Genomic DNA, 17,152 nt, shown 5'->3' with positions numbered 1-17,152 from the left:
AACCATTCAGATATGTTTTCTAGAAAGTACTAGATCAATGATATCTAGAATCTGATGTTTGCTATGGTCAACACCTCCACTTGTCCTCTTCAGAAGGTTTGATAAATCTCCCCCTAAAGGAGCTTATAATCACCATTCTTCTGGAGCCATGACCCAGATGCTCATAGTAAAGCTGGCCATACACCTACAGATTTATTGTCAGATCTGGCTGGTTGGAATGAAAATCTGGTAATGGATGAGAGCAAATGACAATTGACCATTTGGTCCGAAACACTAGAAAACAGACAAAAATGGTCAATCAGACAAATTGGTTAAATCCACGTCTGTTTTTGTCAGTTTTTCGGCATTTAGGAGCAAATGGCCAACTGCCATTTCTGCTCATCCATTACCAGGTTTACATTCCAACCGTCCAGATCTGACAATAAATCTTTAGGTCCATGGGCAGCATTACAGAGGTCATGGAGACTTAATCTAGGTACACACTGGCAGATTTTTCTTTGGTCAGCCCGACAATTGTTTCCTGTGGCGCCCCCCCCCCCCCTTCCTCCCCGGTAAAATAGAGCTGAGGATCGCGCGCCCCTATTATTTTGTAATTTTTGCAATCCAAACACCGAAAATTGGATTTAAAATCCGAATTCCAAACTGCAGGAAGATCTGAACCCGGACTCGGTTCGGGTTGGATCTCCTCGGGTCCAGATCCACAAAATTCAGGTGGATACAGATTTTTGGAGAACCAAACCGCACATCTCTAATAATAAATAAGATAAAACAATGTTTTTTACATAAAAATGTGGGACAAACACATCAATTTGAATTCCACATGCACATTTGGAGCTAACAGCAAATGCTACTGTTTGCAAATTTTTAGGACATTTATGATGTGAGGTACAACATTGGGGGTAATTCCAAGTTGATCGCAGCAGGAAATTTTTTAGCAGTTGGGCAAAACCATGTGCACTGCAGGGGAGGCAGATATAACGTGCAGAGAGAGTTAGATTTGGGTGTGGTGTGTTCAATCTGCAATCTAATTTGCAGTGTAAAAATAAAGCAGCCAGTATTTACCCTGAACAGAAACAAAATAACCCACCCAAATCTAACTCTCTATGCACATGTTATATCTGCGTCCCCTGCAGTACACATGGTTTTGCCCAATTGCTAAAAAATTTCATGCTGCGATCAACTTGGAATTACCCCCATTATTCGGTAATACTTCACTGTATGTTACTACATGTCTTGTACACAATTTATTTCAAATGTCCAGCGGCTTAAGGGGTGTAAACACGGAGAGATCCATGCTTAAATTCTAAGCAATCTGACTAGATTACTTAGAAATGAAGCACGGATCTCTCCATGTGTAGGGTGCCGGTGACAGCGATATGCGGTCCCGCGCGTCGCTATCGCTGGCTCCTAGATTTGCCAAATCTAGTGAGATCGCCCATTTCACTGCTGGGTGAAATGAGCGCCCCCCCCCTCGCTCAGCACACATTGCGCTGAGTGCTGAGTGGGGGGAGAGATGTGTACTGAGTGGTCTGTGCTAGATCGCTCAGCACACAGCTTCCCCGTGTGTATGGGGCTTTAAACAAATATCCACTTGTGGACCGTTAGCAGGTAAAAGGCTAATTTTGTGTGTTAAACTGTATATAATTAATTCCTCACTAACCTATACTCTTTCAGAATGGAACATTGTAATGAATTTAACAGATAAATAGAAATAAAATTTAATTTCCATATGAAAAAATATATCAAGTAGTATTATTCTTTTTTTATTATTAGAGCAGAAAACATGTTTCTGACAACAGCAAAAATAACCTCTTTATCCAGATTTGTGCACTGACAAATTACTTTTAAAAGAAGAAACACAACTATACAATTTATTGCTGTAACACAAGCAGAATCGACTTGACCTGTAGGGGAGTCATAATTTAGCATTGCTGACAAGGTCACTGATGGAAAAGCAGGTTAACAATTTATTTTTTTCATGCACATAATTTTTTTTAAAAATGAAACAGCGAATCTCCAGCTGATTAGTTTGCAGGATGCTGTGCAAATAATACTCCTTTTAGCTTTTTTTTTTTTTAAATAAACAGAAGTTGTTTAAAAATATGCAAAGTTAAATAAAAGTTGATTTATAATATGTATTCAAATTATTATTTTTGAGGATTTTTTGTTATTTTGTAGGATTTTTTTGCAGATAATCATTTTTTTAAAATGCGATTTTGATCAGAAATTACTCTTCAAAAAAACAATTTGTTTTCAAAATGTTTTCATTACTCAGAGCTTTGCAATGGCTTTGAAACCTTAATGTTTATAGAAACTCCAGATTTGCTAAGACTAAAATGCTTCCCTCATCTCTAAGTAGATTATATAAAAGAAAACCAAATACCTGTTTTATAATATTAATAGAAATCTAAATGTATATTAAATGTAAATAAGCAAGAGCAAATAATACTTTGTAATCATTAACAGACCTTTTGATTGAATACATCACCTCACAGAATATAGAATATTTTATTTAAAAAATACAAATAGTTACTGAAACCTAAACAACACAAATCCGCATTACAAATAGAATATTTCCAGCATATTTTTTTAGCATTTCTTTTTGGAAGGAGGTGGGGGGGGGGGGGGGGGGGGCAAATTAAATGTGGAATTATTCCATCATATCAACTTTATGCTTTCCTTATATTCTGTAAAAAAAAAATTCACCACAGACTTTCTATACAAGTGATAATAAAACTATTCTCTACTCCTGACTTAAAAAATAATAATAAAATTTTATATTTATAACGTTTTATTTTTATTGCAATTTACATTCAGGCTTCAGAGAGGACCTGGAAAAGAAATTCAGGTTTGTTTTTGTCTTCCTCAGCAATAGCCCAAAGCATTAGTTTATTTTATTATTGCTTTATTACATAATCGCTCTCTTTACTCTCCTATTAGTTTTATGCTTCCTATTAGTTTGTAATGTTCTCTGTAGAAGAGAATTACATACACATGTGAGTTTTCTCTGAAAGGGTGAATGCACAGTAGGTAGACCCAGGATTTCTGTGACATGAATACAGTGCAACAGCATGATGTTGTATGTGTCTAGATATGGTTCCTCTATATATTGGTGAAATCCTGTGAGCCTCTTTACCCGGTAAACTACCACTGCTTTTTTCCATTTTGTCCTGTGGTGCGTCACCTTTTTTTTTTTTGCAGTTTTCACCTGTCCACCTTCACGCTATAACTCTTGATGTGCTTGTTTTATTATTTTAGTGCGTCAACTACATATGAAACGATTTTGAAACTGGTTCATGAAGTCTGTTTTATATGCTACTGTGTTACAATGTCAAGAATGTTACTGTACCGTACTTCCTCTTTGCATGCAGATTGATTTTATGTGCTGTCTGATGGTTGCACTGAGTGAGAATTAATACTGAATTGCATACTGCAGTTGTGAAATATTGTCTACTGCATAGTCTACTTGTTTGATATTATGGCCGGTATCCAATTAGCCATGGTAGCTATCCAATTAGCCCTGATGCTGGCAGTTATTGGGGATTTTGTTTTGCATGCCTCAGGCATATGAAACAAAAACCCTGATAACCAGATCTTATAGACTAATTTTTTCACAAAAACACATGGGTCAGGAAACTTATCCCAGATCCTATGTGTTTTGTTGGCAAAAATAGAAACATTTTCACACGGAAAAAATGTGAAAATAGGGTAGTGCAAAAAAATAATAATTGGTGCTAATGTGAAAAAATTGCAACACCCCCCTCCCCCATTTTTCGTGGATGGAAAATTTTCAGGGTTTATTGGATAACCCCCCCCCCCCATATGATAAAGGGAAATCTAAATAAATATTTTCTTGGATTCATCACCCTCAAAAAAGAATGAGGTAATTTGTTAATTATTGCAAATTTTTATGCTGCTCTCTGGTAGAAAAACAATCATATATCAATGTTGTTTTCCACCTATCTACTTGTGACGTTGAAATTCCAGCTCACATGTATGAATTCAGAAAAATAGTAGTTATGGGCTCTTTATTACAGCACTTGAAAACTAACTACCAATTAAACGAATTTCTGTAAAAATTATCAGTTCTTAGTGCTGAAGAGGTAGATAATTTAAAAATATTTCAGCCAGAGGGAAGCAGAATAATTAATAAACATATATTCAAACCGTCTTATTATAAATTGGATTATATTAATATAAATACCAAAAAAATTTGTGTGGGCAGAATATCCAACTCATAGTAGCCTTCTAACTCTGTGCTACTTTATAAGCACTTAGTTAAATTATCAGTTATCAAAGGGCCCAGAGAGTACTAGATTAAATCTGCACAGTTCAATTTATGAAAGAAATTTAAAAGCACATGATTTTCTATAATGCACATTATGTTCCACTAGAGATGAATAATATTATAGCACTTTTAAAATGTTGAGGAGACACATTTTCTTGTTATGGGGTAAATTAACCTGTTATGAGGTAAATCCACCTGTGCTGAAGTATATCCATCAGGGCTGAGGTAAGGTATATCCACCTGGGATGAAGTCTATCAGTTTGGTATGAGGTATCCTGCTACGATGAGGTTCATTCATATAGCAATTCAGTAAGACAAACATTGACTGGGACTGTTCATTATTATACATGCTAGCGAGGAATATATACCCACCCATACCAAGACCGTGCCAGTGCAGCTATTAAGTCCAGTAAACTTGTACATTATAGCCAGAGGCAGACATTAAAGTCAGCAGTCCTCTTATAGTACAAGTTCTACTGCTCATTGGTTAGCAAAGACTAACTGAATAAAGGTGGCCATCACAGACACAGGTGGGTCCTGCTATGGTGCTATGCAATTTTAAAACTTGTATGGCAGTACTGTACAAGAGGTAGACATAAAAACAAAACATAAATACAACAGAGTGAGTCATCACATAAATACAAATATTATAGTAAAGCCACAAACAGGAACTGCAAGTACAGGGCAAAGGGTAAAAGCAACATACCCTAGCTAGAGTCAGCTACAGTAAAATTAGCATGAAATGGTGAGTTGTATGGAAAGGCACAACGGCTAACAATGACACTGTACACATAGTATGTGAGAGCAGACAGTGTTAGAGCTGCTGAGGTGGAGAAGGTGATAAATTAAAAGGAATACTGGTAATAAAGGTAGTGCAAGGGAAGAAACAAGAATGAAGAGGGCCCTGTTTGAGAGCTTACATTTATACAGGCAACGAAGAATGAACTGGGAAAGAGACAATGTGGTTAGGAGAAGGGCATGAAAGTTAAGGAGGGAGGCTAGAGTAAAAAGGTTGGGAGGCTAGAGTAAAAAGGTTTTTCTTACGGGAATGTTTAAAGCAGGGGATATTGGAAGAAAGTCTAACTTTGCTTAGGAGTGTGTCCCAAAGAAGAGGGTGGTGTGGGAGACATCTTGGAGGTAGGCACGGGTGGAAGTGACCAGAGTAAAGGTGAAGTGGCAATCAGAGGAGCAGTGGAGAGTCCAGTAGGGAGTGTGAACAGAGAGAAGGTTGCAGATGTAGGTGGAGTAGGAGTGATTAAAGATTTTATATGTAAGGTTGAACTTGACTCTTAAGGCTATAAGTATCCAGTGAAGCCGGTTTCCGAGGGCAGAGGCAGATGCTGTGCATAGAGAAGGAATACTAAACAAGTATGCATGTATAAATCAGAAAGGAGAAGGTTACATAAGTCAAGGCTAGAAATGGTGAATGCATGGATAAGGGTTATATTGGCATCTGAGGTGAGGAAAGGCCAATTCTTAGAGATGCTATGGTGGTGTAATCAGCAGGACCTAAAGAAGAGAAGGCAAGAGCATAATCAAAGATGACACCAAGGCAGCGGACACAGGGGACAGAAAGTAGCATTTTGTTATGAATGGGGGGGGGGGGGGGAGTTATGATTTCCATAAGGTACTTCAGTGTTAAGCATGTGAAGTTTCAGAAAGCGCTTTGGACATCTAAATTGAGATGGAAGATACTCAGATGTGTGAGATAATGGAGGGAGCATACAGTTGATAGTGAAGACTGATGAGCTTTCCAAGGAAGAGTATGTAGACAGAGAAAAGAGAAGGGGGACAAATACAGACCTTTAGAAGACAACTGCAGGTAGAGGAAATGAAAGGGGTGTGGATTTAGAGGAGAAGACTCAGTTTGATCAATTTGAGAGGTGGCAAAAGAATCAAGAGTCATAGATGGAATTGAGGGTGTGAAGGAAGAGAGGGTGGTCAGTAATGTTAAAGGTGGCAGATCATGGCGTATGAGGAGAAACTAGTGACAGTTGGATTTGGCAGTGAGAATGTCAAAGGTGACCATTGTGAGGGCAGTTTCAGAGGAATGTAGGAAGCAGAATCCAGATTGAAGAGGGTCAAGACAGGAGATGAAGGATAGGAATGTGCTAATGCAGATGTAGACCATCATCTCAAGGAGCTTAGAGGAAATGGGGATGAGAGAGATAGAGTGGTAGTTTGGGAAAGGGTCTGGGTTGAGAGAGTGTTTCTTAAGGATGCGGAAGACTGGGGCATGTTTGGAGGAGGAGAGCCCTGAGCCAAAAAAGAGGGGCAAGTCAAAAAGATGAGCAAGTTGGAAGCAAACAGCAGGAGTGTAAGATGTGAGAGAAAATGGAGGAGAGGGTTGAGATGAAGAGAAGAGTATGCCGATATCATCCCCGGTAGTGGGGGGAAAAGTGTGAAGGGTTGGAAGGACAGAGTGGTCGAAAATGGTGTGTAAGGAGCTAGCTGAGGGGTAGGATATGGCATTATGGATGACTTTGAATTTGCTAGTGACGTAGATAGCAAAGATAAGGGAAGAGAGGGAAGAGATAGTGTATGGCATGTTCTAGCTTAATTCTAAATCCCAATGTATACATAAAGCTGGCCAGTGTGCACTGAGTAATCGCAGCCATTATTTTCCCTGCATGTAAAATTTCTCTTGGTTACCAAGATCACAAAAGGTTTTTAGAACCCGCCGAGTCTGTGGACCCATGATGCTTTTATACAGTATGTGCGCAAATGCATCTACTAATCTTAAACATTTCAATATATGTGATTATTTCAGTGTAACCTCAATCTATGCCTTGTGGCAAATTTAGCAAAATCCAAACTACAACCATTTTAGAATTAGCTACCAACCTAATACAGTTTGGTTTAGTGTCATTCATGTGTTATAGTAAATTAATCCTGAAAGTGCAGGGACTTTGTGGCATCTTTATTACATGTCACATTTGTGTTTTATTACATTAATTGCTCCTACACTTTTTCTTACAGAAGTGCAAATTGAAAGTGCAAAAAGCATTACATTATAGGTAGAAGGATGATACCCAATCTCCATACTGTATTTACGGAAATACACAATTTTTCCATTTTCTCAACAACTCTACTTTAGCCTCTTTATAATTATATACTGTATGTCTGAATCTATCTCTCTGTCTATATATGTACATGCAATACGTAATTATTGATCTAGCAACATGTGTATTCCATCAATAAATTTGCTCCAGCATCTGTCCGCTTGTGTGATGCAGCCAAATTTTCACATATTTACCTTACGCTACACAGGACGCAAACAGAATCAAACTGAAACTGTGTGTAAGTGTTTTACAATTATTCTGAGCAGAAAGCATGGCAATGCCCGGCTAGAGTCATTGGCATGCATGCTATCAGTGTTATGCACAAGCTTACTGTTTGCCATTGCCTGGCATGCTCCATATTGTAGTGGAATAACAATTAAGTAAAATCTAAATGCATTTTCTTTTTTTTTCAAAAAGACAGTTTTTGTTAACTATAACTCCTACAATAAGAATAATTATTAAATATCTAAATAAAAATATATGCAATGAGAAAACAGTATATTGATAACGCTGTTTCATTTTTTAAGTCTACAACAGAATCCAGAATATAATGGCTTTTGCTAAATTTTTGGATGTGACATTGGGGGTCATTCCGAGTTGATTGCTTGCTAGCAACTTTTTGCTGTGCTGCGATCAGATAGTCGCCGCCTATGGGGGAGTGTATTTTCGCTTTGCAAGTGTGCGAACGCTTTTGCAGCCGACGGCACAATTTTTTTTTTTGCAGTTTCTGAGTAGCTCTGGACTTACTCAGCCGCTGCAATCACTACAGCCTGTCCGGTCCCGGAATTGACGTCAGACACCCACCCTGCAAACGCTTGGACACACCTGCGTTTTTCCAAACACTCCCAGAAAACGGTCAGTTGCCACCCACAAACGCCCTCTTTCTGTCAATCACCTTGCGATCTGCTGTGTGAATGGATTCTTCGTTAAATCCATCGCCCAGCACCGATCCTCTTTGTACCCGTATGACGCGCCTGCGCATTGCGGTGCATACGCATGCGCAGTTTTGCCGAGATTTAACCTGATCGCAGCACAGCATAAAGTTGCTAGCGAGCGATCAACTCGGAATGACCCCCATTGTGGGAGATAATTACATCTAAACCCCCTCTGATGTCAGTAATGCCCCCTACACATTTGCTGAGGTGCCCGATGGCCTATACGGCCAACGGACGACCTGGCGGCGGGGGGACGACAACACGTGACGGGGGAGTGAAGTTTCTTCACTCCCTGATGTCACCCGGCCCCATAGCCCTGCATGCTAATATGGACAATATTGTCCATATTGAGTTGCAGGTATAAACGAGCAGGCACCAACGATGAACGACCGTAGGGCCGCACATCGTTGATCGTTGGTGCCTACACTCTGAAAGATATGACCAATTTCTCGTTCATTACTGAACGAGATTGTTCATATCGGCCGCACACATCGGCCAGTGTGTAGGGCCCTTAACTCATATTTAAAACATTGGATTAAGGACAAATTTTTCTGTTAGAATTAATAATTTTTTAAATCATAATTTCCGATGTTTACAAATTATATTATGTCATTATTAATAACTTTAGACTATATACCCACAAGCATTTGCATTTAAAAGCAAACATAAGCAAAACCACATGTTAAATGCAAATGGGTTTGCAATGCAGTAGTTGACTAGCACTTACTGTATAACTGGACTGGGGATGTTATTGGTGGTCACTGTCCTGACTTCAATGCTATTAATCTGTGTTAAAGGCAATGAATGTAGCAAGAAGTGTTGAGAAACCCACAACAATCTCAAATGCATGTAAAAACATGAGTGGGTGTGCCAGTATTGGAAACACCATTAATGAGTATTATGGCCAATTTTTGTCACCTGCAGACTAAAATTCCTGCAAATTATGGCATACAGTGTATTCTACTAGTAACATTATGTCATCCTATTTCTTCACGATTGGACATGGAGTACATAGAGTATAAGAGAGTAGCTAAAGTTAACTAACCAAAATCATGATGCATGTACAGCTCATTTTTATTTTAATTCCACACAATATCGAAGATGATAAAGTTATTCTTACACTATATTTGTATTAAACTTTACAATTGGAAGAGAGAAATCAAAATAATTCTCAGTGGGCTGTATTCTAAATCTGCCATCTCGTAATTTAAGTGAATTTACCTTAAAAATATTAAATTTAATGCTCTTGCACAGCTATGTGTTAAGTGAATTCACAATGTACAGTATATATTATGTATATATCAAACATTAAAGTCAGAGTTTCCCAAACTCCGCCATTACAGTCCAGGTTTTAAGCATATCCATGCTTAAGCACAGGTGACTGACTTAGTACTTCAATTTGATTTAACCACATGAACTCTAGCATGGATATCCTTAAAACCTGGTCTGTGATAGTGAAGTTTGGGAAACTATTTAGCACAATATTTTAAATGCATATTGAGATTTCTCAAAAAATCTGAAACAATTACATTGACCAAGGTTTTTTATTTTTGTTTAGTTTTATTTTTTTTACGTTTTAGAATAGTATTACTGTATAGTAACTGAGCAAAAAAATTGAGAGATTAACTAAAAAATAGAAATGCTACTGTAGTGTACATTGCACCATCATATATTCTCAAATCAAAGGCAATCATGCAGATATAAATTCAGAGAGTAACAAAAAGTCATATTTTAGTAAAGTCTCTTTAATGCACTATTAACAATATAAATTTAAAATCCAAACTACTGAGCAGACAACTGTTAGAAATTAATTTGCTTATTAAAAGTTGCACTTTTTTAAATTTGTCTATCTACTGTGGAATCATGTTAAACAACCTGATACTCCTCAAGGCATGTCTGTCCCTAATACCATCAAAAGGGTCAAATATTATACTTAGTCTTAGCAGTAAGTTTAAAAAGCCATGCAATAAAAAATATAAATACAATATGGCCTTAGAATAGATTTCACATGTACTTATATAATTATAAAATATAGATTCCCATTATCACTTAACTCCTGTCATTGCTCCCACTTGTACTAAATCACATGTCAGCCCTCCTTACTCTTCCCTCTAATTCCATATGTCCAGCAGTCTCCTCAAAAGTTCCCATTCACACCTTATTGGGAAAACCAATTACTGCTCTTAATAACACAATGCCTACAAAACCCTTAACTTTAATCTTTAATTAAGTAAGCAGGAGAAATACAGCTTTCTCCTGGGGTTCTCAGATGTGCTGGGTGACCTCCGTTGGTTCTAATGTGGGAGAGGTCCCATGATGTGGGAGGTGGCTGCTTTGGTCAAAGAGCAACATTATGTTCAGTCTTATTCTGTACTGTATGATCCTGAGCTTTATCCACAACCACAACACTTACTCACTAAGAACTACTGTAGGGCAGTGGATCAGTCTTGATGGGGCATAAACAAAGGTGGGGTTGTCATTGAATAAAATGGTAGAAAATACCTATCTATCTCATACCTATCTACTTGTCTGTTCCATATCTGTATCATTTTATTTTTCATTTATTTTAACAGATAATACAAATTGGTTGGTATTTGTTTTTATATGCCGAATTTCTGTGTCGTCCATTATTTCCTCATGTGTCTCTTATCTACAATCAGGGACATCTCTATAAAAATATTTTTTTCTTACCTTACAGTATATATATTTTTTATGTTGTTACATTATTTTATTATGATTTAAATATGTTCTGATTTTTTTTAATGCATACTAAAAAAATGCTGTTTCCCAACAGGGAAGAAGAACTCCATTCTCCAGCAAAGGTTTCAAAAGGACCTCAACACGGGAATATTCAACAACCAAGAGAGCGAGATACTGAAGCAGATTGTGAAACAAGACAGGGAGATGATAGAAGGGATTCCCTCAGTTAGCTATCAGCAACTGCCAGCACTAAAATCTAGTTCCAATACATCATTGAGAATCAGGACCCAGTCGCCACCTGTATATACTGCAAACAGTCTTTCTCATGGAAACCTACAGTCTCAATCACCAAGTCCACAGACACCACAGCAAGCTGCTATGTTTTCACCTTCCTCTTTTACTGGGGCTGTTTGTAGTCCTTCAGTACAGAGCCCACTGGCATGCCGAACATTTCATTACAGTTCCCCCACTGCATCACAACTTTCATTAATGCAACAACAGCAGTCAGTGCCTGGTGGACCACCGACCAATGAAGTTCACGGGAGCACTCAAGCTCTACCAAATTCAAACCTATCAAGAGAAGTGAGGCCTCTTTCTGCTTCACAGCCTTCTTTGCCCCATGAGATCTCTACTTTGGTGGCAAAGCCACATCCAACTGTAGGGGAGTCATTGGCTTCCCTGCCACAGCCTGTATCCAATGTTCAAGGTGCAGGTGCTCAGTCTGGAAATCGGTGCAATGTCCCTCCACGGGTTGCTTTGTTTCGCCAGATGTCTTCGGGAGCACTACCTCCTGCAAGGCCTGGAGCTCCAACACAACTAGCTACATCGGCTCCAGCTCCTAGTAAAGATTCCTCCACAGTACCAACCACAGACACAGACACAGACAAACCACGTTATGCTTCAAATTTATGATGCCTCTTACCTGTACATATTGACATCACTGTAATAAACTGAAAACATCCCAAAAAAACTCTTTTAATCTTTAGAATCCTAATATCTATCATGAAGAAATATTTTAGATGGCTCAAGTATACATAAAGAATGTAAAATATATATATAAACTGTTTAGCACTAAAACTTCCATGAATATAAATTCATATACATATGTGTGTCTTCCTTTATTTTAAACATTAAAACATTTTTTGTAACTTTTTTTCCCATTGTGTACACATGTCCGACTCATTTCTGCTTAATTTAGTAAATTACGAGGAGGGATTCGCATTTACATGTAACTGGTAATTATCATTCATCTTTAAGACTACTAATGTTTTCAAAAATAGATTTTCTCACTTTGTAATTTTCAGTGTCATGGAAAATTACATTCACTAAAATATTGTTATTTTTCTTTTAAATCAATATGTAGTTATATTTTAAATAATATAGTACATATAGTACAGAAATGTTTTCAATTAATTTTCCTGAGTTTTGTGCCACAGTCAAAATGATCTTTGGAACAAATTTTTACAGTAGATCCAAATTATTATTTTACAGCCATTATCCATCATAAAAACTTTTCTTATTTCAATGGTTTTACTAATGATAATATGTTCGCTTTAAATACGGTCCCTCGTTGCAAAGATTCAAATTTGCATGCCCTTTGTATATACAATATTTTCACTGCAAAATGTAAACCAAATTTGCTGATTGCTTTCACTAACCTTCACTGTTTTTTTGTTTGTTTTTTTCATTTTATCATAAATATTACAGATGTCTATTGCATGGTTTCTATTAAAGCAGAGTCTAATTGGATCAATTATAGGGATAGCAGAACAATATATAATCTCAAGGTTTTTGAAAATGTAATGAAACATTGTTTGCCTGAACAAATTCTAGAACACTAATGTCTATTCGGCTACCATTTGTTGGCTTTTTGTGATACGTACTTTAAACATTCCTACATCGTGTCTTCGAATTCAATTTTCGCTAGTGACCATTTGAAAGCTATGACTTCATTATGGTATCCAGACACGCACGGTTTGCTCTTTGTATAATGTAAAGGATCAGTATAGCCTAAGGCATGTAGTATAAAAGCTTAGCCAATAGTTATAACTTTTAATGTATTTTTAAAAAAACTGGGGTGGGGAAATAAAGAAGGAAAAGCAGTGGGATAAACTGTTTTATAAATGCCAAATTTCATGTTTAAACCTTAAATTAGTCTTGTGATTTAGATGACTTCTTGATGAAACAAGTTCATGAAGAATCATTTGTGCCTAAAATCGTCAAGCTATGTATCCTTTGGAGCTTTCATCGTGACGACATTTGTACCGAATCGTATATATTAGGTGTACATAAATTAATTTCTGCAATACAGGCCTGTGTAATTAGATCACGTTTTACCATAGAACCTTATTTTAGGGCTGTAAATAATATGCTTTATGTGCAAAAGCAAAGAAAAAAAAGCTTTATTAATGACCAAGTGCAATGTCCTACAGCAAGAGATTATGCTATTACACTTGTATGCCTTTTGTTTAGAGTACTTCTAGGGAACACGAGTTCTTTACTGTAAAAGACTGTCATAATGTAGAATAACAGAACAAATTACTGTATATAATGTTACACTTCCAAACACTTGAACTTTATTTTACCTCTATATGTCCTATTTTTCCTAAAAATACGTTTTGGGGCATCAGGAAAGTCTAATGTTTGTACAGTTATAAACGCAATGAAATACCAGCTCTTTAATGTTTGTCCTCCACAATATATGTTACCTCCTTACAATCCAGAGATTTTGAAGTATAATTAGCTTGGCTTACTTAAAAGGGGAAGTGGATATGAGATTTATTTATCTGATTGTGTTTAAGAGGTTTGAGGGTTTGGCTTAATTTTTCAAATATGAATGTTGTGACGTATGTATGCTTTACAATTACATGTTATTGAAACCATTTACTCTTCGTAATAATTAGGGTAAATATTTCACATTTTTTTTATTATTATTCCTAGAACTTTTTATTGTTAGAAGAAGCAAAAAGTGTATTTTTTGAAGATTTTGTATGAATTAGCTTTGCTTTTAAGAGGGAGAAATTGCCCATAGTGACCAATTAGAGCTGCCTATAATTTATCTAGTACATTCTATAAAATGATAGCTAGAATCTGATTGTTTTCTATGGGCAACTTCTCCACTTGACATCTTTCCCATGTAAAGGCATTTTGCACACATGCATTTTTTAAATCTCCCAATGTTTCTGATCCATGAATTGGGATGGGGGTAAAGCCACATCACAGTGGGGTAATAGCTCCAGCTCTATGGGGGCATGCCTAGTGCTTGTGAAGCACTATGCTTCCTTTTAGCCATCTCCCCTCCAAACATCTGTTCGATAATGCATGTAGTAGTTTACAAAGCAGCAATGAACAGGCCATACCTCCAAACTTTCCCACCATGGGACAGACATCAAGCAGGAAAGAGCCCTCCATTTGGTAATGTCCTGGTTAAAATTGCACAGTTGTATGCATTTGTTGACGCGCCATTGTAATTAACAAATGGCTTCGCTAAATATTTATTTTTTAAGACTATTGCTCTGATTGGCTACAGCTCAGTGTGATCTTGTGAGAATTCTAATGCTGTGAGTTCTTGTAAAAAATGTAATTCACTTGTTGGCTGCATGTTCATCTAGACCCATGAGTTCTTGGTTGCTGAGGCAAACTGAATGCTTGGGAAAGATGGGGCATGTCCAAATGCTGGAAGGCGTGCTCACACACCTTCAGAAATCAAAGCAATGAAAAATACTACAAAATGGCTCGTGAGGGACCCAGCAAGCTCTGGAGTGGGGCATTTCCCCTCCTCCATAGCTTGCCAGACCCCTTGAACAATGTTGGGCCTAGGATATCAGTACCCATCACCACCCCCTCCCATGTTTCAGCACCCCTGCGTGAATGTTCTAATGTCTGACTATTGCTCATTCCAGTGTTCCAAAAAATCAATTTCTAGTTATCATTTATCTAGTACTTTCTATAAAACTAGAGAATCTGATTGGTTGCTGTAGGTAACAGTTTTACATTTCCGTTTTAGAAGGTTTGATAAATAATGTAACCAGGTCATTGTTTCAAAAATGAAAAATATAATCAGACTGATATATCAGTTTTATAAAGAGCATACAGTAACTTATAGGTCTTGAATAAATTGGAAACTTGGTGGTATCAATTATTCACCCAACAATTACTAATAATAATCAGCTTGGAACTATTATGATTTAATATATAGTTTTAAGAAGATAATTTAATCACTTAATATTCTGACAAATTTGATCTTTTTGTGCCTGTGATCACTATTTGCCATGCTTTCCATTGAAAATTATATATTTTTATGTTTCAAATTTTAAATATTCTTTTATAATAATTGTCATAAACTTTTATTTTTAAGGATGCAGAACTGCCCGTTGGCTAACAGTTAGGATTTGTTCTCAATTTAGTGTTATCTATTTGTTCCACATTCGGCATAGATGGTTCAATCACACAGGACCAAAGCAAAGTGAGCGGTTATTCACTACAATCTAGTCAGCTGGTAAACTCTGGAACCTGTGCAGGCTATCACCAGCCTGATTCAGATTGAGGTAGTAGAAATCTGGCCAGATATACCAGGGTTACAAATTAATGGAAAAAAAAATCCAGATTGATTAATTATCAGTTGATTGAAATCTACATTATTCTTATTGGGCTTCTGCTTGTTTTGACCATATTACCCAACTAATTGTTTCATGAGTCAGCAGCTTAATGATATCCCTAATTTTGGAGTAGGAAACAAGTTATTTTCCAGGCTATGGTAAACTAAGTATCTTCTTTTGGGATCTACCAATATGCAGTACAGTACATCCACGTGAGATTAATTTTTCCTCTTTGTGTCTGACATGATAATGATTTCAACTTTGGTAGTTGAGGTATAATATTCATTGTTGAAATAATCATTGTAGTATAACATGCACTGTAAAATGTGTTCCTATAAACCAAGTACAGTTCATGTTTTCCAGGTCACCCAGCAGTTGAACAGGTGTATTCATTACTCACTGACACATTACAAAAGCAGAGGTGGAGCAAATAATTTTACTTGCAATCCTGTGAGTAGACCTGGAAAACATGAACTGTTGGGGGTCCTTGAGGACCGAGGTTGAGAACCACTGCTATAAACTATGCATTTGAAAAAAGCTGAACCAGATTGCACTGCAATATTGTATTTAATATTAGAATAAATGTACATGAGTCTGAAACTGTTTAGGAGATTTCCTACATCCAGGTCCCAGATTATGGGAGCTCTTTAATAACGTGCATTTATAAGGCTGACTTTCTAAAATCAGCTAATGACACTCTTATTAAACTCTTCCACTGGGTCTGTAAGGTTTAATTTACTGCTACATTGGCCCATTCTCAGGTGATATGTGAATGCAGAGTGGAACTGAGAGCCAGACCTAAAAAATAGAAAAATAAACTATCAATAAATGTCAAACAAATAGGTAAATATATGTTATATATATATATATATATATATATATATATATATATATAACATTGAGTAAATAAAAATGCTTTATCCAAGGAAAAAAACAAAACGTTATACAGTAGATTTTCTGCTTTACCACCCTAAACTGGCAATAACAGAACGAGTATTACGTTGGTATATGTACCGTCATGATACTTGTTAAAAAGATTTCCCCGTGTTTGGCATGGAAAATATTTTACCCTTTAATAAACAGGCCACTAAGACTGAGTAGGCTTCATGACCTATAGTTCATTTTTAATAAACAATGTACTTCCTTTTAATTACATTCATCACGTTGTCCACAATGTAAATATATTGTTGGTAAAGATTAATTAAGAAACTTACACAAGATTATAATAAAATAAGGAAAGGAAAAATAAGCACCCAGATACTTGAGTTCCCTTTGTGGCACCAACAGTTGGGATGGGGGATTCCTCTGTCGCCCCCCACTGGGGAAAAAAATAAGGAGAAAAAAAAGAAATGTTGAGTCACTTGTCGGCTCTTCCTAAGGCCGACATTTGTTAATATTAGTATATTGAAAAGTGTTAATGAGAGGGTGGCCGCTATTTTGGACCCTGTCCAATCCTTTGGTTTAAATAAAATTATGTTACGCTACATTTAGTTTTAAACAGTGTTAATAAAGTATTTCTAGTTCTACTACCCTGTGCTAGGGGCTATCAACTAGTTTAATTCAATATAT

The 17,152-nt window shown here is 36.8% G+C and overlaps 1 protein-coding gene across 1 annotated transcript in view; it reads left to right on the top strand.

The window, feature by feature from the left end:
- HCN1 (hyperpolarization activated cyclic nucleotide gated potassium channel 1) overlaps positions 1–12,119 on the top strand; it is a 707,178-nt gene extending 695,059 nt beyond the window's left edge. The window contains exon 8 of the mRNA XM_063961843.1: positions 11,080–12,119. Coding sequence (XP_063817913.1) covers positions 11,080–11,897 — 818 coding nt within the window. The 3' untranslated portion in view covers positions 11,898–12,119. The remainder of the gene's footprint in view (positions 1–11,079) is intronic.
- The last annotated feature ends 5,033 nt before the right edge of the window (positions 12,120–17,152 follow it).

Source organism: Pseudophryne corroboree, chromosome 1 (genome assembly GCF_028390025.1).
Source record: "Pseudophryne corroboree isolate aPseCor3 chromosome 1, aPseCor3.hap2, whole genome shotgun sequence".
Classification (NCBI taxonomy): domain Eukaryota; kingdom Metazoa; phylum Chordata; class Amphibia; order Anura; family Myobatrachidae; genus Pseudophryne; species Pseudophryne corroboree.
The sequence above is the reverse complement of the archived record's forward strand: the minus strand, read 5'-3'. Positions and strand labels throughout refer to the sequence as shown.